The 22,414-nt window shown below is 46.5% G+C and overlaps 3 protein-coding genes across 5 annotated transcripts in view; 1 reads left to right on the forward strand and 2 right to left on the reverse strand.

Moving 5' to 3' along the window:
* The window catches only part of Stk36 (serine/threonine kinase 36), a 36,315-nt gene extending 25,910 nt beyond the window's left edge, over positions 1–10,405 (reverse strand). Inside the window, exons 1-9 of one of the 2 annotated variants that reach the window (XM_048344742.1) lie at positions 10,255–10,405; positions 9,696–9,870; positions 8,458–8,598; positions 8,270–8,347; positions 6,215–6,345; positions 5,706–5,955; positions 811–904; positions 401–570; positions 77–264 (exon numbers count right to left, since the gene is read on the reverse strand). In XM_048344742.1, the coding sequence (XP_048200699.1) occupies positions 77–264; positions 401–570; positions 811–904; positions 5,706–5,955; positions 6,215–6,345; positions 8,270–8,347; positions 8,458–8,598; positions 9,696–9,779 (1,136 nt within the window). In that variant the 5' untranslated portion in view covers positions 9,780–9,870; positions 10,255–10,405. Of the gene's footprint in view, positions 1–76; positions 265–400; positions 571–810; positions 905–5,705; positions 5,956–6,214; positions 6,346–8,269; positions 8,348–8,457; positions 8,599–9,695; positions 9,874–10,254 lie in introns of both variants that reach the window. The other variant, XM_048344743.1, reaches the window with a different exon arrangement.
* A 64-nt stretch (positions 10,406–10,469) lies between these two features.
* On the forward strand, positions 10,470–17,813 carry Rnf25 (ring finger protein 25). 2 transcript variants are annotated; one of them, XM_048344745.1, is made up of 10 exons: positions 10,470–10,548; positions 13,168–13,242; positions 13,496–13,598; positions 13,688–13,755; positions 14,127–14,196; positions 15,687–15,758; positions 15,857–16,000; positions 16,307–16,396; positions 16,654–16,788; positions 16,985–17,813. In XM_048344745.1, exons 1-10 carry the CDS (start codon positions 10,508–10,510, stop codon positions 17,561–17,563), a joined length of 1,377 nt encoding a protein of 458 aa, XP_048200702.1. In that variant the 5' UTR covers positions 10,470–10,507; the 3' UTR covers positions 17,564–17,813. The 2 variants fall into 2 exon arrangements, with proteins under 2 accessions (XP_048200702.1, XP_048200701.1); XM_048344744.1 differs by having other exon boundaries at positions 16,304–16,396; positions 16,985–17,809.
* Positions 17,814–18,066: 253 nt separating this feature from the next.
* LOC125350300 (mitochondrial chaperone BCS1) lies at positions 18,067–20,852 on the reverse strand. The gene is made up of 7 exons (XM_048344746.1): positions 20,413–20,852; positions 20,177–20,316; positions 19,782–19,976; positions 19,511–19,574; positions 18,892–19,061; positions 18,483–18,600; positions 18,067–18,373 (listed from the first exon to the last, which is right to left on the reverse strand). Exons 1-7 carry the CDS (start codon positions 20,730–20,732, stop codon positions 18,124–18,126), a joined length of 1,257 nt encoding a protein of 418 aa, XP_048200703.1. The 5' UTR covers positions 20,733–20,852; the 3' UTR covers positions 18,067–18,123.
* Positions 20,853–22,414: the final 1,562 nt, after the last annotated feature.

Here is a 22,414-nt window from a genome sequence, read left to right on the forward strand (position 1 = left end):
TTGCTTTGGCTAGAACATAAGATCTGCAAGATTAACGTAAACCCTGACACAAACCACTATAGTGTACCCTTCTCACCGGGGTGCAGGGGGGGCTTCTCCATCCTCCCACTCAGTCCAGTTGCTTTTCACTTCTGAGATCAAAATCCCAGCCAAAAGGCTTGACTCCTGAGAAGTGGCCTTTCCTCCAGGCTGAGGTGCTGTGCCAGGAGTCACTTTGCTGGTCCTATCCTCCTGTTCAAGGCCAGGGTCTGTATTCTGGTGTTTCTGTGGGAGGTGGGTTGAAGACAATGGAAGAACTATTTTGGGCAGTGTGTATCCTACCCATAGCCCTTTCTCAACTCATGAAAGTCACCCTCCTCCTTCCACTCCCTCATATTACATATTCTCCTTGCTCACACACCTTCTTCTCAGACTCTTCAGCCATGCGTTTACAGGCCTCATGCAAGATGCGAGACTGATTACCCTTGGGGGCCAGTCGATGGGCCTGTTCGTCCTTTAGGACCTGAAGATCTGGGGGTAGGCGACTGGTGAATGGGGTGCCCAAATTAGAGCATGCTGGCTCAGTTAATACTGCAGGAAGGAAGGAAGAAGACGTGATATTCTAGGGTGGTAGCCTCCTTGTTCACTAGGCCAGGGGCAACTTTAGTGACCAAAAGGGAGGGGGCACGGCAAAAGTTAGGGGAAAAGGTAAGATAAAAGTTCAAGCTGGTGGAGGGAAGAAGATAAGTTGGATCCAGACACTGAGTGGAAAAGGAAAGACTAGAGAAAATACTGGGAACTTCCAGAATCCTGGGAACCCTGATGACTTACTAGTGACACGGCCAGCAATAAAGGGATGGTGTAAGAGGTCTGGCCAGGACAGACGTTGCCGGGGGTCCTTGGTGAGCAGCCCCTGTAGGAAATTCTGTGGAGGGAAATCAAGACTCCCATCAGTCTTTCCTTCTAATCCTTCTAGAGCTTTACCTATGGGCAGAAGTGCAAACCAGGATTCCTAGATCCATTCTTACTTACACCACCCTTGACTATACAACCTTTCCCTTAAGCATCATTTCCCAGACAAACCCCTGGCTCACCTCTTGGGGAACGCCAATTCCTATCCACAGGCATTTTATAACACCACCACCCCCCACAGTAAAAAGAAATCTCAATATAATCAACTTTGTGAAGAAGGAAGAAAAAACAAAGGGAAGAGGGAATACCATCTTCACAATCATCTGCAAAAAAAGTGCTCAAAAGGTACAAATCATCCATTTGCCTTCCCTTTCATCATGGGTTGTTTGTGGCTGGGTAGGACCAGGTATATCTATGCTTTTTAAAAGCACATTCACACAAGTGTGAAAGTGTATTTGGGAACATTCAAAAACAAATTGGTTTTTGCCAAATGCTGATGGCTCATACCTGTAATCCTAGCTACTCAGAAGGCTGAGATCTGAGGATTAAGGTTTGAAGCTAATCTGAGAAAACAAATCTGACATCCAAACAGCCAGAAGTAGAGCTATGGCTCAAGCGATAGAGTGCCAGCCTTGAGTGCAAAAGCTAAAGGCCAGAGGCCCTCAGTTCAAGCCCCAATACCAGCACCAAAATAAATCAATTAAAAAAAATCTTCTAGAGCTGGGGATATAGCCTAGTGGCAAGAGTGCCTGCCTCGGTATACCCGAGGCCCTAGGTTCGATTCCCCAGCACCACATATACAGAAAACGGCCAGAAGCTGCGCTGTGGCTCAAGTGGCAGAGTGCTAGCCTTGAGCGGGAAGAAGCCAGGGACAGTGCTTAGGCCCTGAGTCCAAGGCCCAGGACTGGCCAAAAAAAAAAAAAATCTTCTAGCACATTTTTAAATGGTAGAGTGGCCGCACCAGAAGCTCCTGCCTGTAATCCTAGCTGTTCAGAACACTGAGATGATTCAAAGCCAGTATGGGCAGGAAAGTCTGTTAGATTCTTATCACCAATAAACTACTTAGAAAAAGCAAGAAGATGGGGCTGGGAATATGGCCTAGTGGCAAGAGTGCTTACCTCATATACATGAAGCCCTGGGTTCAATTCCTCAGCACCACATATATAGAAAAGGCCAGAAGTGGTGCTGTGGTCATGGGTAGGCAGAATCAATATAGTGAAAATGACCATATTGCCCAAATTGTTATACAAATTCAATGCAATCCCTATCAAAATCCCAGTCACATTCTTCACTGAAACAGAGAAAGCAATCCATAAATTCATATGGAACAGCAAAAGACCTAGAATAGCCAAAGCAATTCTAGGCAAAAAAAGCAGTGCAGGAGGTATCACAATACCAGACTTCAAGCTCTACTACAGGGCCATCATAACAAAAACAGCCTGGTATTGGTATAAAAACAGATCGGAAGGCCAATGGATTAGAATTGAAGATCCAGAAATAAAACCGCACTCTTGCAGTCAGCTGATATTCGACAAAGGAGCTAAAGACATACAATGGAATAAACATAGCCTCTTCAACTACTGGTGCTGGGAGAACTGGGCAGCCATATGCAGAAAACTCAAAGTAGACCCAAGCCTATCACCATGCACCAAGATCAACTCAAAATGGATAAAGGACCTCAATATCAGACCTGAATCCTTAAAACTACTGAAGGACAGAGTAGGAAAGACGCTAGAACTTATAGGCACAGGAAGGAACTTCCTAAATATAGTCCCAGGGGCACAACAAATAGGGGAGAGACTCGACAAATGGGACTACTACAAAATAAAAAGTTTCTGCACAGCTAAGGACATAGCCACCAAAACAGAAAGACAGCCAACCATATGGGAAAGGATCTTTACCAGCACAGCAACAGACAAAGGCCTAATATCTGTCATCTACAGAGAACTCAAAAAACTAAGCCCCTCCAAGCCCAATAAACCAATTAGGAAATGGGCAAAGGAGCTAAAGAGAGACTTCACAAGAGAAGAAATAAAAATGGCAAAGAAACATATGAGGAAATGTTCAACATCCCTGGTAGTAAAGGAAATGCAAATAAAAACAACCCTGAGATACCACCTCACTCCAGTTAGAATGGCCTATACTCTGAACTCAGGCAACAACAAATGCTGGAGGGGTGCGGGGAAAGAGGAACCCTTCTCCATTGTTGGTGGGAGTGCAAATTAGTACAACCACTTTGGAGAACAGTATGGAGGTTTCTCAAAAAGCTCAATATAGACCTACCCTATGATCCAGCCATACCACTCCTAGGCATCTATCCTAAACAGCAGGTCCCAAGATATCAAAAAGACATTTGTACTTCCATGTTTATCGCGGCACAATTCACAATAGCCAAAATATGGAAACAACCCAGATGCCCCTCCACAGATGAATGGATCCAAAAAATATGGTACCTATACACAATGGAATACTACATAGTGATTAGGAATGGTGAAACATTGTTATTCGCAGGGAAATGGTCAGAACTTGAACAAATAATGTTGAGCGAGACAAGCCTAGAACACAGAAAAGAAAGGGGCATGATCTCCCTGATATATGACTGTTAACAAAGGGAGACGGAGAGACAGTAGAGACCAGGTCTGTGAAACCAAAAACTGCTTGTCAAATGGTATTTCCCACAGGATTGGGGCAGCGACCCAACAGTATGTAACTAAAACCAAACTACTCAACATATAAAGGTCAAAAACTGACCTCTCAGTGGAATACAATAGCTCAAAAGCTATGTATGTACATTCATATAAGACTACTGTCGACATATTGTCTAATGTCGACATTACATTTAAAGCCCTAGGCGAATTTTCTTGGGCTTGGCCAAATGGATACTGTATATGTTCTTGATACACTGTGTATTGTATATATGTATACCTGACCTAGAGAAGGGAAAGAAAAACAGGGTGTAAGATATCACAAGAAATGTACACACTGCCCTACTATGTAACTGTACCCTTTTTGCACAACACCTTGTCAAAAAAATTTGTGTTCAATTAATAAATAAATTAAATTTAAAAAAAAGTGGTGCTGTGGGTCAAGTGGCAAAGTGCTAGCCTTGAGCACAAAGAAGCCAGGGACAGTGCTCAGGCCCTGAGTCCAAGACCCAGGACTGGCAAAAAAAAAAAAAAAAAAAAAAAGACTGTGGGCATAGAGCAGTCACATAGAAAAAAGTGCACCAGAGGAGAGAATGAAGATAGCATACAAAGAGAGAGGCACTCAGGACCTGAATCTAAGCCCCACGACCAGCAAAAAAAAGAAAAAGAGAAAAAGCAGGAAGTGGCGCTGTGGCTCAACAGGAAGAACGCTAGCTAGCCTTGAGCACAAAGAGGCTCAGGGACAGAGCCCAGGCCCTGAGTTCAAGCCCCACGACTAAAACAAAAAAAGGTAGAGTAATAGAGCAACTCAAAGAGTACATCTGTTATGAGGTATCTTCAAGAAATCTTCAGTTGCTTCTGAAACAAGAATGGAAAGTACTAGCTGAATAGGACCACTATTCTAAAGCAAGATGACCTGTTCAACTACTGCTCTTCCTAAAGATAACTACATATCTGCCTAGGAAAAAATGAATATCCTATGTACACCTCTCATTTATTTAGTTGTTGTGAGGCATGAACTCTGGGCCTGGGCACTGTTCTGAGCTCTTCAGCTCAAGGCCATTTGAGCAACAGCACCACTTCCCGTTTTCTGGTGGTTAACTAGATATGAGAGTCTCCCGGACATTCCTGTCCCAGCTTTGATCTCAGCCTCAGATCTCAGCCTCCTGAGTAGCTAGGATTTACAGGTATGAGCCACTGATACCCTATGCCCAGCTACCTCTCTTATTTAAGGTTTAGATTCTTTTTGATAATCATTTGGGCCTCCCAACTACACAAGTTGTGGGAAAAGCAGCCTTGACCATACCCATTTACTTTTAGATAAGGTAAATGAGATTTCATTTTAGGAGAATATTTCACTTAAATCTCATTGGGGGCCTATAATCTTGTCGTAGGTAAGAAGAAAAAAAACCCAACAACGTCTCTTTTCTTCCTCTACCAGCTGCTGTAGCTTAGCCACAATGAATAGGTACTAGCTCTACTATACATTCCTATTCACTAAGCCAGTCCCATCAGCAGCCATCCTGATTTCTGAAGAGGACCAAAAGCAGTGCAAACTGTGTCTAGCTATCATCTAGACAATGGATCTGTTAGGAAATAGGTGGATCAGAGGGCAGGTAAAGTACTAGTATTTGTGGTCTTTTAAAATTAGCTTTCTAGCTGGGTACCAGGTGGTTCACACCTATTATCCTAACAACTCACAAGTCAGAGATCTGAGGATCATGGTTCAAAGCCAGCCCAGGCAGGAAAATCTGTGAGATTCTAATCTCCAATTAAACATAAAAAATCTGAAATGGAGCTGTGGCTCAAGTGGTAGACCACTAATCTTGAGCACAAAAGGGCAGGGACAGTGCCCAAGCCAAGTTGAAACCCTAAGACTGGCATTAAAGAAACAAATCCAAAACTGTAAAAAAAAAATAAACCAAAAAAACCAACTTTCTAAATGTGGTAAGACATAGCCTGTCTATATAGTCTGTATGAGCTAGCATTGCATATTTAGCAGACCTCAAAACACCTTCCTGGATTAAGGCCCTGCAGTAAAAAAGCAAGGCTGCTTGTCCCAGATCCTCTTGAAAAACCCACCCTAGCTCTGGAAAAGGATTTGGGGAAAGAAAACAGAAGCAGATAGATTTCTGATGTAAAAGTAATCTTCTTTCTAGTTTTCATTACCTTGAAGCAGGGAGTGATAGTGGAAGGCCAGCGCACAGGGTCCTTGAGAATGAGGCTAACTAGCTGAAAGATGCTTGTAGTGTAGAAGGGAGGAGTGCCTACGGCCAGCTCATACAGGATGCAGCCCACAGACCAGAGATCTGCAGTGTGGTCGTAGGGTCGCTCTTCCACCAGTTCTGGAGACATATACAGTGGTGTGCCTTTGATTGACGTCAGCACCATAGTATTGGTGCTCATAGCCCGGGCAAATCTGCAGCAAATGACAGGATGAAAATGGAAAGGAAAAAGATATTCTAAACCTAGTTAACTATTAGAAAACAAAATCTGTCCATGTACTGACCAGATTTACCCAACAAGAACAGAAAAAAGCACCTTTGATGAATCCCAAAGGACCCAGCAAGAGGCCTAGATTTTAATACAGGTTCTAAAATGAGGCCCAGGTAAGCCATAAACATGCTGTAAGACTCCTGGCAAAACTGGAAGCACAGATGGAAGTTCAGAAATCTTACCCAAAGTCACAGAGCTTGATGCCACCATCCTTGGCAAGAAGGATGTTCTGCGGCTTCATGTCCCGGTGTAGGATGCGGTGGGAATGTAGATAGTACAGAGCTGACACCAGCTGGGCAGCAATGGCCTGAACCTAGAGGTTAGCCAGGTGAGAAGAAAGGTCAGAGGGAAGAGCCAGATTACATGCCAAAGACTTCTATTACCACTGTTACTGTGCTCTTTCCCTCTTTTGCATTCTTTCAGAACATCACACCCTACCATCCTTACATCACACTATACTGTCCTTAATTTTTGTTTTGCTTGTTAATCCTTTTTTTTTCATTCATTTATTCAAGGAAAGTCTTCTGAATTTCTTAATAGCTTGCATGACCATGAGCAAATAGTTTTGTGTCTCTCAGATTTATCATCTATAAGGTAACAATACTGTTGGCCTCATAGGATTATTGTTTGGATGAAAAGAGTTAAAATATGTAAAGCAACAGTTAGAATAGTTCCTGGCATATAGGGAACATTTAGGAGGCAAAAATTCTACCACTAGGCCATATTACCAGCTCATAGGGAACATTTAGTACACACTAGTTGTTATTAAATAAGATGAAGTTCCTTTTCTCAAGAGTAGTCGCACATACAAGACAGACAAAACAAGACCAATACTTAGAAATAGTGATCGAAAGTCAGTGTTATGATAAGAATTCTTGGGCAGCAGGGGCTACTTGTTAGACTACAGAGAAACTCTTAGAATGAATGTAGTTGGAGATTATTCAATCAAATTCTATGTCTGGGTGATAGATTCTGTCTTGTCACAGCTCTTATTTCCTTCTACCCTCTGGTATATAGGCCTTCTTTCTTAAAGGAAGACCATTAATGACCTTAACATTAACAATAGTTAACTATTTAAATACTTGGATTGAGTATTGTTAGAAATAGTTCAGGATGCTGGGGTGTAGCACAGGAATAAGGAAGGACACCAACTCAGAAGGAACTCAGCAAAGTTTACTTCTGTAGAAGAGTACTCCATCAGGCAGAAATTTTGCAAGCAAGCACACAGTGCAGGCAAGCTACTCCCTTTCCCCTCCACAACCCGCAGGCCCTGCCTCTCTTCTTACATTGGCTGAACTCAAGTTTACAATCTGCAAAAGGATGTAGCTTAATTAACAAGATGTACTTAAAATTTAAGACGCTCTTAATAGGATGTCTTATTTAAAGTACTCAGAAAAAAGGACATATGTAACTAAAATGTAATTAACAAGGGCCAAGCCAGCCACCTAGCCAAAGCAAGAACTTTAAAATTTTTTTATATATTTATTTCTTGTCAAAGTGATGGACAGAGGGGTTACAGCTTCATACATAAGGCAGTGAGTACATTTCTTATCAAACTTGTTACCTCCTCCCTAAAAGCAGGAACTTTTCAGAAAAACAATTCTCTCAAGATTAACAGAAAGGAGCCAGACACTGATGGCTCAAGCCTATAATCCTAGCTACTCAGGAGGCTGAGATCTGAGGACCATGGTTCAAAGCCAGCCCAGGCAGCAAAGTCCATGAGATTCTTTTGTGTTTGTTTTTTTCCTGTAACTGTTGTGGTACCTAGAAAAGGCCAGAAGTGGCCCTGTGGCTCAAGCGGTAGAGTGCTGGCCTTGGGCCAAAGAAGCTCAGTGACAGCACCCAGGCCCTGAGTTCAAGACCCAGGATAGGCACACACATCACACACACACACACACACACACACACACACACACACACACACACACACAGAGAGAGAGAGAGAGAGAGAGAGAGAGAGAGAGAGAGAGAGAGAGAAAGAGATTAACAGAAAGGAAGCAAACTACTTGGATAAAATAGAATAGGGACCCAGCTAGTAAGGGGCAGATCCATGTTTGTATTCAGAAATTGTGACCCCACTATTCACAACTTTACTCTTATACTATGCCTGAGGAACACCTAGAATTTTGCACTCTTGAGAGTCTTCAAAAATGCAAACTTCCCAGTGCCCTCTCAGCTTGCCCTACTAGTCCACCTGGAGAGGGACCAGGGTGAGAAGTGTAAGTCAAGAAGCATACCTGTTCTTCAGGAAGTTTTCCATCATCTTCCAGGATCTGAAAGAGCTCTCCCTCAGCATAGTCTGTCACCACTACCACCTGCAGGGAGAAGGCAATGGTGCTGATGGAAGATTCCTGCATTCTGAGGTCGGGAAATGTGTGGGACTCTTGTGCTCGGGGAGAGGTGATGCCAAACTAATAAATCACACCTCTTTGTCAGTCTCAAAGCTATCAAGCATATGCACAATGTTGGGATGCCGCAGGCCCCGCATGATTTCAATCTCTCGTTGTAGATTCCTCAGCTCTTTCTCTGAGCGCCCTAGTTTGGGGATGAACTTCAGGGCCACGACCTGTCAGTAAAGAGAACAGTCAAGGCCTGATCCTAGCTTGACAAAGCTAGGATTTCAACCTTTACCTTCACACTACTTGAGCAACTTTATCAGATCTGCTAGCCTCCCTTTCCCTCTTTCCCCATGGTACTCTGGTCTTAAAGCTTCCTCCATCCTTCCCCTTCCCTCACCTTCCGGAAACAGCCATTGCCAAACATCCCTTTTGATAAGTTCTGGAAGATGTGTTCTGATCTAACCACTGGAGCCAAGGTGAGAATGAGAGAAAAGAGAGGGAAAAATGAAGAGGAAAGAATAGATTTCACATGGTTTACTTTTTCCTGCAAAGAATAATAGAAAATAAGAATAATAACACTGCTGGGTCATGCCTGTGATCCTAGCTACTTAGGAGGCTAAGATCTGGAGACTGGAGTTTGAAAGAAAGCCAGTGCATGAAAGTCCATGAGACTCTTATCTATAATTAACCATCAAAAAGCTGGAAGTGGAGCTATGGCTCAAGTGATAGAGTGGTAACCTTGAGCAGAAAAGAGACCTGGGACAGCGCCCAAGCCAGGAGTTCAAGCATGCACGTGCACACACACTCTATTTATTTACTGTTCACTTGGTGTCTGGCATTGTACCAAGTAACTGAGTGTGATAAAATATTTAATCTTCAACTCTCACCAATGAGATGTCACTCCTATCCCCACTCTAGAGATGAGGAGGTAGATACACAGAGAGAAATAGCTCTAAGACTGGAAAGTAATGAAGCTGGACTTTGAACCCAAGTATCCAAGCTTATTAAGTATGAAGAAACTATATGGTAAATGAACTATGCAGTTTGTGGGCAGGGATAGGAGGGGAAAACTGAGGAGAAACAAAGGAGTGATGTTGTCCAAAAAGAAATATACTCATTACCTGACTTACAAAACAGTAACCCCTCTGTAAAACACCTTAATAATAAAATTATACTTTAAAAAAGAAGTATAAAAGAGTCAGTGCCTTAGGAATACATGCTGGTATAATAATATGTTGGTATACATGTCTCCCTTTGGTCCCATTTTTCCACTGGAGTTAGAACTACCAATCCCACTCAAAAGATATGCCTCTTTGTTCATCACCTGAGCACTGTATTTTTTTCGACCCTTGTACACTCTCCCAAAGGAGCCTTCACCAATCATCTCCAACACATGGTACTTTTCCATGACGAGGCTTTCAGGATCCCTCAGGTGGAAGAAGATGGGGATGGTGGCAAAGAGCTAGGGGTCCACAGACAGTTCCACACATCCGGGAGGCCTGCTCCGCACAGGAAGAGAAGGGTGAAGGTTAGCTGCTTTGCCTTCTTCCACAACAATCCAGACCTCAAGAACATGCTAGGGTTACAGTGGTTGGGAAGACAAGGCCTCAGGACAAACAGAGCACTTCTTTGGAGATGCTCCCGTCCCCCAATCCAGCCTCAAACTAGCCTCTCCTACCCAGCAACTTCTAAGCCCCCTGAAGTCCCCGCCACCACCCCCTGGGCCGCCACACCACAGCCGCCCAGACCCTGTCCAGAGACCTTCGCCGGCCAGGGGGGCGCTCCAGCCCCCTCCCCAGCCGAGAGTAGCCCGCCCGCCCGGGCCCGGCTTGCCCGGTATCCTTGGCCTGACTTGGGGTTTTTCTCTCCGACCCCACTCTCACCAGCGGTACTCGCTACAAAGGGTCAGAAGTTCAGGTGCCCGCGCCCTCGGAGGTGTGGGAACGGACCTGGTCCAGCCATAGGTACTTCTGAGGACACGAGCTGGGTCCCAGCTGTCGCCGGGTCGCGGGGCCGCCGCGGAAGAGCGGGAGGCAGCGGTTGCCTAGCGACGGCGCTCGCCGGCGCGTCTCCACCCACTCCCGCCTCCGACTTTCCTAAGGGCATTTCCGGTTCCGGTTGCGGGCCGGGGAAGACATGGCGGCGTCTGCGTCGGCGGCTGCCGGCGAAGAAGACTGGTAACTTGGGGTCGTGGGCTTTGGACGGCCGCCTGGATCTGTTGCTGGGAGCTAGTGGCGGTCGTAGACGGGTCGGCGCGGCGGGCCTGTGGGGCGGGGAGAGGGGTGAGGGATGGCGGAGACCCTGACAGCCTCTGCCGAGGCGAGCTTCTGGCTCTGAGGGTGGAGGGGCGCTGCTGTGCGTCGGCGTCGGCCTGGCCACTCGGGTTCCACGCTTTAGCGGTTCGGTCCCTTCCCGAACTCCGCTGGCCACACCCCCTTCCCGAACTCCCCGTGGTGAATTTTCTGGTGAGTTTTCAGGGATGGCTGCTGCCCGTCACACCTCACACCGCCCCCAAACCGAGGCCCTCCAGCTCGCTTTCCCTCTGGCCCCTAGGTGCAGCCCATTTCCGCCTGGGTTCTCCTCGGTCTCCTCTCTCCCCGACCGTACTGGGAAGAGTAGTTGTCAGAATAAAGCCTATACCCCACAGAAAGCTCTCTTTTTGTCCTTTCTCCCAAGCATTCCTAAGAGAGTCTGGAGTTGGTAACCCTTCTGTAACACCTTAAATCATGACAATAAAATTATATTTTTAAAAAAATAGAGACTGTGAGGACTCTGGGATTCGGACATAGGATAAATACGGGTTCGTCTCTTACTTTATTAGCTGGGTGATGCTGATCTGGCGGCCTAGCTTTTATGAGTCAGTATCTTCAGCTACATAAAAGTGGGTGTGGCATGTGCCTCATAGAGTAGTCGAGAAAATCACCATGGATTTGTAATGTACAAAACCCCGAGGAGACTAGATAGACTCTAAAGAATAATTTGTCAAAAGTTTTAGTAAGTCCAGATCTTATACTCAGTAATAGAACATCCCAGCGGGGGGGCTGGGGGGAGGGCGGCCACCAAACTGCCATCCCATCTTTTACCCAACATCCACCCAGTGGGCTCAATGTGGAAAGTTTTGGTCTTTGTTTTTTGCCAGTCCTGGGGCTTGCACTGTCCCCGGGCTTCTTTTGCCCAAGGCTAGCACTCTACCACTTGAGCCACAGAGCCATTTCCGGCTTTTTCTGTTTATGTGGTTCTGAGGAATTGAACCAAGCCACATTCCCAGCCCTGGAAAGGACGCTTGACTGAAGCAGCACCTCAGTTATACATTGGTCCAGAGAGCTCAACCAATGGTCACCTTTATTAAGACCATCTAGACAAGTGATTTTCACTGCTAGGAAGAACTTGTACGATTCTGAGGAGACAGACGGCTTGAGCCATGAGAGGGCAGCAGTGACTGCAGCAGCCGGTGGCACTCCCAAGATTTACATCTCTGTGTGAAAGTTTTACATTTTAAGGTTTCCGCCTGAGCCCTGAAAATAAAAACCAATAAGAACTTCTCTGGCATGGGTGAAGGCCCCCCCCCCCAAAAAAAAAGAGAACTACTGATAACACATTTGGCAGCTGTTGGTCTTAATGAGAAGAAGAATGTATAAGAAAGCAAAACATGCATCTTTCTATGTGTTGCTTAGGTAGAACTATGGACTCAGTTCATCCATGGCATTTCAAATGTATTTATGCTCATACATATATATTCTTTGATTTAAATCAAGACTATGGGTCCTAACCTAGGAGGGCTGGTATAGGTCAGCCAAATAGTTATGATTATAAATAACACCCAGAATGCTCTACTTTTCCTCTTTCCTTGTAAATGAAAATGTTATGTACAAACTAGAAGAGGACTTAGACTAGCTCTTATGGCCCAAATACTATGGAGTACTTTATAGAAGCAAATAATCTTTAATCCTCACAATAACCCTAGAGAGTAGGGATGGAGGTATTATGTATAAATACAGCAAACAATGTAATTCAGTCTTATAGAGATAAGTAAATGACAGCTGGGTGCATGTGACCCATGCCTGTAACTCTAGCATCTCAGGAGGCAGAGATCTAAGGTTCACAGTTTGAAGCTAGCCTGGGCAGACAAATCCATTGAGACTTACCTCCAGTTAACTGGAAAAAAGCTAGAAGTGGAGGTGTGGCTCAGTGGTAGAACACCAGCCTTGAGCAGAAAAGCCAAGCAAGAGTACAAAGCCCTGAGTTCAAGCCCCTGTACTGGCACAACAGAGAGGGAGAGGGAAAGGGGAAGGAGGGAGGGACAGAGGCACATGGGGTGGGGAATAGGACGACAAAACAGTTAAACCATGTAGTCCTGTTCTGGTTGATACCACTTTTGAGGAAACTTGGAGTGCCTGGTGTTGGTAGTTTATATAGGCAGTGGTCAGGCACTGTTAGCTATGCTGAATAATGAATGAGAGAAGAATGATACCGGTTACCATATATTAGGTTAGAGATAAAACTTGCACAGGGAATCAGAAAACCTGGCTCTGGTTCCAGTTCTGCCTGTGTTAAGACTTGACTAACCATTTTTTTTTAGGAATCTGTTTTCCTATGTTGGCAGAAATAATCTCTAAAATTCTGATTCCCATGCTTCATATCTGGCTACTTGACAACTAATGCATCTCCCTCATTTAAGAGGATGGTACATTAAGGCAGATTGCCCTTTTTTTTTTAAAATGCCAGTCTTCATTAGCCTTAGCAGGTTACAGCTGGGCTAACTGTAATGGTGATTCAATCTCCCCCTGACTCTCTAGGGTTCTTCCCTCCGAAGTTGAAGTATTAGAGTCTATCTATCTGGATGAACTACAGGTGATTAAAGGAAATGACAGGTACGTATTAAACTAGGGGTGAATGGGAGTCCCCTTACTAATGAGAGAATTCCATACAGAATCTGTCCTTAAGACACTATAATTCTTGACTGAAAGATGTTTTCTCATATAAACAAAGGCTATTCATTAAAGCCCTTGAAAGAAAGAGTCCAGTGCACACTTCCTCTGCCTGCTTTACTATTTCACCCCCTCCTTGCCAGCTCTCAAGCCCCTGCCCAGTCACATCCTGGGTCTCCACTTCATCCACCTGCAGATCTTCACCTTGGGAGATCCTGATCACTCTGCATCCTGCCACTGCAGAGGACCAGGATTCACAGTACGTCTGCTTCACACTGGTGCTTCAAGTCCCAGTCCAGGTGAGGTGTCCACTGTGTGGCAGCAAGGGAGGAAGGGGACAGTCCCTGGGTAAACCACTTTAGCAGTAACGTTGCTTTCCCTCCACTAGTATCCACAGGAAGTACCACAGATCTCCATCCGTAATCCCCGAGGGCTTTCAGATGAACAAATCCAAAAGTAAGTTGGGCAGGTCAGAGCAAGAAAAATGGGATATTAGCTGGGTGCTAGTAGCTTATAACTGCAATTCTACCTACTTGGGAGGCTGAGGTCTGAGGATCGCAGTGTGAAGCCAGTCCAGACCAAAAAGTCCTTGAGACTCTTACCACCAATTAACCAGCAAGAAGTCATAAGTGGAGCTGTAGCTCAGGTGGTAGAGCCCCAGCCTTGAGCAGAAAAAATTCAGGGACAACATCCAGGCCCTGATTTCAAGCCCTAATCTTGGCACCAAAGAAAACCCAAAAACAAAACAATACAAAACAAAAAGAAAAGGGGATGTAGCTCTGCCTAGGGAAGGAGGCAGATCTAATAATAGCTTCACTCTTTTCCAGGATCTCACAGGCACTGGGCCATGTGGCCCAGGCAGGGCTGGGCACTGCCATGCTGTATGAACTCATTGAGGTAAGGTATGCTAGCCTAGTCATTCAGGCTGGGCAGGGCTTCTTAAAAACATATCTGGAGTAATTTACTTAGTTCTTGTTAATGTAGAGTTTATTAACACTTCAGAAACCTCCCAGAAAGCAATTCTGTGACTTCCCTAAGTTTTCTGTTTAAGCATTTTGACAGAAAATTACTTTTCTTGCTCCATTTTCAGTGCATTTCTTGTTCTCTTGGCACTGCCAAGTGAAAGAGGCAAAAAGGCAGAAATCTGGCCCTGCAGGATGGGTGGGAGTAAGAGAGATTTTAGCAACAGATGACCATCTGATGGAGCTGATTACAAGTCATGGTTCTTTTTCTCGAAGAGTGTATTCTCTGGTTAAGACAACAACTCACATGAAACAACGTGTAGAACTACAAGTAAAATACATAACTTTTCTCGTTGGAGAGGAAAAGCAAAGTTAATCTTATTACCCTCTACTTGGGATTTTGAAGAAAACTGTTGAGAATAAAGAGAAGATGGGTAACCTAGAGTCAGGAAATGGGCATGTCAGACCACTGCTCCACTCCTAAGTCAGGCATCCAAAATGCAGCTTTGACCCCTATGAATTCCAGAGTACTAGCTATTCACATCACCATTAAAATGCACATTTCATATACTCAGTGCCTCTTGATTTCTCTGCCCATTAGGGTTATCCATGCTTTAACTTTTTTCCTTGGGGGGGTGGGGCAGGGGAGATACCAATTCTGGGGCTTCAACTCAGGGCCTGGGTGCTGTCCCTTAGCTCTTCCCATTCAAGGCTAATTCATTACCTCTGGAACCACTCTACTTCCAGCTGTTTGGTGGTTAATTGGAGATAAAGAATCTCACACTTTTTGCTTGGGCTAGCTTAGAACCACAATCCTCGGATCTCAGCCTTCTGAGTAACTAGGATTATAGGCTTGTGCTACTGGTACCTGGCTCAGACTTTATCTTAAAAAAAAAATCTTCAAGTTTAGCCATTTGTTCTTTATGGTCATGTGTATCATTTGGACTGTCTTTTTATAAAGTGGTAAATTGTATTACAAGTCTGTTCTTCGTAGAGAAACCATCACTATTGCTTTCCCAGTCTCTCCTACGCAAGGCTAAAGGGTACCATTCCCCACATTCTGTGTCTTTAGCTTCATGGGTAGAAGACCTCAGTAAAGAGATCTGACCCTAGCTGGGCAGCTGTGGCTCAGGAAGCTACTCAGGAAGCTGAGGTCTGAGGATTGCTGTTCAAAGCCAGCCCAGCCAGTAAGCCACCAGTGCCAGCTTAACTTGGATTTTGAAGGCAGGAAGATCAAATCTAGGGGAGGTATGGGGACATAGAAAAGGATTACTTTTACACAAAGCATTGCTAGAACAGAAATAAACACAAGGTAACAAACTGGCTTGATGGGCATGAAAATCAAGCAGTCATTCCTGGGAGTGGTGGACAGGCTTTTGCACAGTCTGTCTCCATGTTTGAACAGTGCATCGTCTCTCCTCTCAGAAAGGGAAAGAAATCCTCACAGATAACAACATTCCCCATGGCCAGTGTGTCATCTGCCTCTATGGTTTCCAGGTGAGTTTCTCAGTTGGGACCTGGGGTGTGTTTGGCACAAGCAGTTGAGGGCTGGTGAGTGAGTGCTGGCACAATGCCCTACTTCTGTCCTTCTGCAGGAAAAGGAGGCCTTTACTAAAACACCCTGCTACCACTACTTCCACTGTCACTGCCTTGCTCGGTACATCCAGCACATGGAGCAAGAACTGAAGGCACAAGGACAGGAGCAAGAACAAGAAAGGCAGCATGCCATCATCAAACAGGTAAAAATCGCCAGACCCTGCTCTTACCTGATACACCCCTAGGCCTTCACCACCATTTCCACCTCTGTACTCTAGTGCCTTTTCCCCATTTTTAGTCGTAAATACCTTTGAGATGAATGAAATCTCTGCCCAGGATAAAAAGGCATCCTGTGTACCCTTAGATATTGCACACAGCTTCCCAGACTAACAGCCCGTCCCACCTCATTGTTGAGCATGTGTACACTTGGGCCCCATAGTCTGAGCCCTCCATGACACTGGGGCTGGTTGATGGGGAATTGGGTATGAATTCTCCTCTTGTTTTAGAAGGCAGTTGGTGTGCAGTGCCCCGTGTGCCGAGAGCCCCTTGTGTATGATCTTGCCTCACTGAAAGCAGCTCCTGAACCCCAACAGCCCTTGGTAAGAGGATATCCTCCTAATCAGAGCCAGAAATAGTGGCATTCCCTAAGAAGGGAGGGATGGCATCTTTTCTCTCCCAAATGGGATCTCTGTGAAGACTTGAGTGAAGACACGGCCCTCATTGGGAGCCTAAGGCCTCAGGAACCCAACTGAGGAACGAAACTCGCTCTCCTGAGGCAGTTCTGGGAGAGCAGGGGTTTACATCCACTGCTTGCTTTTATTCTATCCTCCCTGCCATCCCACTTCTTTCCCTCCAGGAGCAGTACCAACCCAGTGCAGAGAGCTTACGCCAACAGGAAGAGCTCAAGCGGCTCTACCAGAGGCAGCAGGAGCGAGGTGGCATTATTGATCTTGAAGCTGAGCGGAATCGGTATTTCATTAGCCTTCAGCAGGTGAGGAACTGTTCCCCACTGTCCCTTCATAACACCAGCCATCTTACAAACACAAGTCTGCCATGGCCCTCTGGGTATGCTTTGTTCTACCCAGAGCTTATAGGCTAGTGGTGATTGGCTGATAGGAAAGGGAGCCTGCCTGTCCCTACTTTGAGGAACTGCATCTCCCTCAAAGCATCTCCTCTTTTCTCTTCAGCCTCCTACCCCTTTGGAAATTGAGTCAGCTGTGGAGATCTCCAGAGGATCCTATCCACCTAATGCGCTTGCTACAGAACAGTCCTCCTCACCAGCTCCCCAGGCCACCCTGCCAACTCCTCTGCCTGTGGCTACTCAGTTTGTGTGTGAGAAGAATCCAGGGGCAGGGCTAAACCAGCAGAGATTGGGTGAGACCCAGAGGGCCATGCTAGATCCACCCCGGCCCGGTCGAGGACCCTGGCGACAGTCCAGTCGGAAGCACCTGAGGGGAGGAGAGTGCTATGCCCTGAAAGGTACCAGTGACCCGCAGGAACTGCCTCCTCCTGAGAGCCCCCTCAAGGATCCTTTGGACCTAAAACCAGAACCCCACAACCAAGGGATTAAGGGTCCTCCCCAAGACAAAGCACCTGGTGGCTGGCAAGGCCCCCCATCCCGCAGGACTCGGGACTGTACTCGCTGGGAGCGCTCCAAAGGCCGGACGCCGGGTTCTTCATACACTCACCTACCCCGGGGCCAGGGAGCATACCGGCCTGGCAGTCGGAGGGAGCCCCTGGGTCTGGAATCTGAGGAAGGTTCCTAGCAGTACTGTGGGGGGACAGGGAATTGGGAGTGGGTGGAGGGCAATAAAGAGACTTGGCCTTGTTTGGCTTTCTTTGCTCAACAGCACTTAGTTTGTGAGGTATGTATGGCTCTGCCTAAATCCCTAGCAAGATTGAGGCATGGTAGAGGAGCCCCCACCTTTGCTCTAAAGTCTGTTCTCCAAGATCAGGGTAGAAAGGGGCTGGCTTTTTCATTGGTATAGTCAGTTTCAAAGAAAAACAGTGAGAAATTGACATTAAATAGGAATAATCCTTAAAAATCACCATAACACAACCCACATTTACATGTGTGTTTCTTACTTGGATACTCAGGTGAAGGAATGTATTTTCATATTTACTTTCATCTTTTCTGTCTTAGGCCATGGCTCATTGTCTATGTATGTGGTAGCCTAACATAGGTGTCCTATTCTTACTGGCATCTGATTGCAGCACCTGTTTTTACTCAATTCTGACACAGAGGGAGCAAGGGAGGTCAGAGACCATATTAGTGTGGCAGATGTTTATTGATTTCAAGGGAGAAAGGTGAGGATGGCTTGGTGGCTCATTTCAGAGACTCAATATTATCAATTGCCCCTACAGGGTCATTTTTATACATCATGAAATGCCCCTGAACTTGGGCAGGGCTGATGTGCGTTGTAGCTTGAAGAACACCTTTTGCAAAGGTCTCAGCTAAGGACGGTGCTTGTCCTGGATAGAACCTCTGGAACATCTGGGTCAGTTGCCAGTGTGAGCAGTACCCCACATACTCCTTCATATCTACTCGCCCGGGGCGTATCAGGGCAGGGTCCAGCCTGAGAGAAGCAGGATTGAAGGTGACATTCCCACTGGTACCCCCAAAGAGATAGTCCCCTTGATACAGTTCTCCCAAGGCACGGAAGGGGTAGAGTTTTGCCTTCTTACCTGTCAACATGGTTGGTAGTCATGAACACAATGCGTGCCTCGGTGGAAGCCACACCATCCAAGGCATTGAGCAGACCACTGAAGGTGAGGCGACCTAGACCGTGGTACTTGATGGGGTCTAGAGGAAGAGAAACAGAAGCATGAGTAGCCATGTTCTAGATATCTTGTTCCATTCCCCACCAAGGCTCCCTACTCAGTGCCAGCCCAGGCATCTTTCATCAACCCTCTGGATTTCTTGCTTTCTCTCACTGTTGCTCATTTGCTTTTGTACCCCTTCATTTAGAGCCACTCCCAGGCTACGTTTGGCTCAAGTGATAAAGAGCACAAGCCTGGAGTTCAAAACCTAGTAGCACCATAAAAATGCAAGTTAAAAAGAGAATCACTCCCCTTCCCCGGCACCTTAACTTACTCTCCACAGCCAAGTCTCGACTGAGAAAGGCAGCATCCACATCCTCCAGAAGCACCAGGCTCTGCTGTGGGGCAACACTTAGTAAGTGGTTGAGTCGGTCATCAGAGAGGCTGGAATCTGTGAGGCTCAGCAAGCAGATGCTGTGTTCCAGTTCCCCAGCCAGGGCTGTGCTGTGGATGATGGCATGGCAGAAGTTCATAGGCCACCTGGGATTCCTCCTTGGACCCATTGCTCTATCTCCCCAATCTTGGGAAGTCTGTCTCAGCGGCCTAACTCCTCTCCCACCACCCACCTAATGTTCCGCACATCTCTTGAAAACATCCTAGTCTTGGATTCATTTCTCTCTCCAGCCCCCTGACCAGTTTTTCTGTAAAGGTTAGGTTTTGCCCAGTTAAAGAGATTTTGAGTCAGTTGCTCATACCTGTAATCCTACTCAGGAAGCTAGAATATGGAGAATGGTGATTCAATGCCATTCCAGACAAAGTTCACTAGACTCCATCTCTAACGAGCCAAAAGCAGGGCTGGAGTATGGCTTAAGTTGTAGTGTCAACCTAGCAAGCTTGATGCTGAGTTCAAACCCTATTACCAACCAGAAAAAAAAGATTTTTTAACTACTCACATAAAACTACTCTTTCCACAACCAGGAGGCCCATAAAGCAGGTAGCCACGTCTGTAGGGTATGCCTAGGGATACAACCACAATAAATGTAATAAAAAATGAATCATCCTTTGCCACAGGTATCCACACTGATTCTCAGACCTGCCGCCCATAGGAAACCTTTCTTTTACCTCTGGGAATTGGGCTAGAACTTTATATATGTTGCTTTGACTAAAGATCCTACTCTCCTGTTAAGCACAGGCAGTTTAGCTCAAGCCCCAGCTGCTTCTCACCTCTATCAGCGTACCACTTGGGATTATCAATGAATTCTCGGATGTCTTTGACAATCCTTTCAGTCAGGCCCTGCTGTAGAACTACAGAACTCAGCGGTCGCCGCCGGCGTGGATAGCCAAAAGCACGCCATTCTGAGCCTACGGCTGTATACATCACTGTTTTTCCTTCTTCCTGTTGTAGTGCTAGTCCTCGAGCTGGGAGGGGAAAAAATGAGACAAAATCAATAACTTTCTCCCTCACATATGATTCTTTGATTAGGGAGGGCTATGCCCCCAAAACCCACCCTGTTCCCAAGGGTTCAGATCTCATTCCTCCTCTCCAAGCTGCTCTTCTCTGACATCCACTGTCCCCGTCTTACAACCCCTACATGAAGCCTGCCTGTGCCATTCCACACCTTCCTCCAAGATGTTGAAGAAAACCTTTCGGTCAGTGCCCAGGGCCGTGAAGGTGACAGATTCCCAAGGAGTCCCTGTCTGCAAGTCTATCATCTGCATGTCTCGACTTCTTTCTACCCGGATCCATTTCCCCTGATACCTGAATAAAAATGGTCAAGATGAGTGCAAACTGGCCAAACAGTTTTCTTCATTTGCCTTGATATTCTCAGAGCCATTCTCTGGCTCCCAATCTTACCAGATGAAGTGGTTTCCAGGGCTGGGGATAAATTCAAACTTGGTAGAGATGCGGCCACTCTCATGCTGAAGATAAGAAGTTTCTACACTTAAGTGCTGAGTTCGGGTACTGTAATGTGTGAGCCAACTAAGCAACCAGGAATAGCTTCTGTCTCGAGCAGGTACTTCCAGTGTTATCATGTAATGGCGCCGAAAAGCTACCAGGCCCATTTGTGCTCCCTTCCGGGCTAGGGCAAGGGCTGTGCCCACACCCACCAGCCCAAATCCAGCCCCAAAGTATGGATTATCCTTTAGGGCCAATACAAAGTCTGTAAGAGGCATATTGAAAAGGAAAACCAGCCAGGCACTAGTAGCTCACGCCTATAATCCTAGCTACTCAGGAGGCAGATCTGGGGATCACTGTCCAAAGCCAGCCCAGGCAAGAAGGTCCCTGAGACTGTTATCTTCGATTAACTACCAAAAAGCTGGAAATGGAGCTGTGGCTCAAAGTGGTAGCACAAATGCTCAGGGATAGCACCCAGACCCTGAGTTCAAGCCTCAGGACTGGCAAAGAAAAAGGAAATCCAGAGGGTTACAGGTCTGGAGGCATTATCAAAACCTAGGGGTGGGAGAGGGAAAAGAGACAAATTTTATTAGTTTTGAAAAAAGACTGGACTCTACATTCCCCATTCTTGCAGAAGCAGAAAGGGCAGCTCAACAGTACTATGTGCTTCAATATTCTCCTTTTGTAGAGTTTGGGTAGTGTTAAAACACTAGGGTGGACACTCCAAGACCCTCAGTAGCCAAATTTCTGCCAAATAACCATATATAGAGATTCCCTAAATGCATGAGGGAAAAAAAAAAAAAACAGCTTCACATTAGGATAACAAATGGGCAGAATTTTTGGACAGTGAAGATAGAAAAGGGCCCATTGGCTAGTCAGCAGGCGTGGTGTTTCCATTGCTCTGTGTCAGTGACTACAGGCCTTACCCAGATTAATGTCCTTCAAATATCTTCTTCCTTAGGCCTAACTCCTAATGTCTGTTTAAAAGTTTATAAGTGTGTCCCACCTAAACTGTCTCTTTTAAACAAAGTACAGTTCTTGAAATGCCATCTGAAGAGCTCTTGATTGACCTGTTTCGAGGTTTCCCGAGCTTTCTCCATAAGGATTAGCTCCAGTTCTACCACTCTACATCATCTTCAGTGGCTTGATCTTCACAGACCCTTGGATTAGGTTAAATTCCTCAGCCTGCTATCCAAAGCCCTCCACAACAGGGCGTCCACCTTTCCTGGCTAGGATCCAAATACTCCTCATTCCGCAAATATGCAAAACACCCCCACCTGATTCCGAATGCCCCTTTATTTCCTGCATCCCCAATTGGGGGGGGGGGGGGATTGAAATCCTGCCCAGTGGCTACTTTCTCCACAAAGCGTTTCTCGATTCCAACCCACTAAATTGTAACGAGGGCCATTTGCACGCGACGATGATCCCGAGGGAAATGGGCCAAACTGTACACTTCTGCTGCTGGGACCCCATGCCCGCCATTCCGCCCCGCGGAATGTGACAGCAGCGACCTCGGCTGCGTGTCCGGAATTCCACAACCCCAATGCACGGAAAGCCACCGAGCGATTCCGCTCCCCTAATCTTGCTCGACACCCAGATATACCCAGCCACAACCCCTCCACCCCACCCCCACTCCCCCCTGCTCGTGCCTCCCAGGACCGGGTTTGGAGCACTCGTTCACTCCGCCCCCTTACCGCCATGTCTCTCTGGCCCTCCATCTCGATGGTTTCGCCCGTGCGTATGGGGGCGGGGCGGAGGGGGGTAAGGACACCGCTCGGCCCCGCCCCCTGAGCGCTGAGCCTACTTCCCGCCACGCCCACCGCGGACTAAAAACCATAGAGTTCCCACCTTCCGCCAAGGGGAAGAGCGGCCTCCGGGGGGGGGGCGGGCCGTCGCACAAAAGGAGGCCCCTCTACCCGCTGCGAACCATAGAGATGCGGCTGCCTCCGGCCCAGGGTCG

The sequence above is a fragment of the Perognathus longimembris genome, chromosome 4 (genome assembly GCF_023159225.1).
Source record: "Perognathus longimembris pacificus isolate PPM17 chromosome 4, ASM2315922v1, whole genome shotgun sequence".
Taxonomy (NCBI): Eukaryota; Metazoa; Chordata; class Mammalia; order Rodentia; family Heteromyidae; genus Perognathus; species Perognathus longimembris.

Excerpts from the sequence above, each read along its gene's own strand:
- Rnf25 (XM_048344744.1), top strand. The coding sequence starts at position 10,508 with ATGGCGGCGTCTGCGTCGGCGGCTGCCGGCGAAGAAGACTG. Across the intron at positions 13,756-14,126 it reads TCAGATGAACAAATCCAAAA|GATCTCACAGGCACTGGGCC; the intron begins GTAAGTTGGGCA and ends ACTCTTTTCCAG. Across the intron at positions 14,197-15,686 it reads TGCTGTATGAACTCATTGAG|AAAGGGAAAGAAATCCTCAC; the intron begins GTAAGGTATGCT and ends CTCTCCTCTCAG.
- LOC125350300 (XM_048344746.1), bottom strand. The coding sequence starts at position 20,732 with ATGCCTCTTACAGACTTTGTATTGGCCCTAAAGGATAATCCATACTTT. Across the intron at positions 20,317-20,412 it reads CCTGGAAACCACTTCATCTG|GTATCAGGGGAAATGGATCC; the intron begins GTAAGATTGGGA and ends ATTTTTATTCAG. Across the intron at positions 19,575-19,781 it reads CAAGTGGTACGCTGATAGAG|GCATACCCTACAGACGTGGC; the intron begins GTGAGAAGCAGC and ends TTGTATCCCTAG.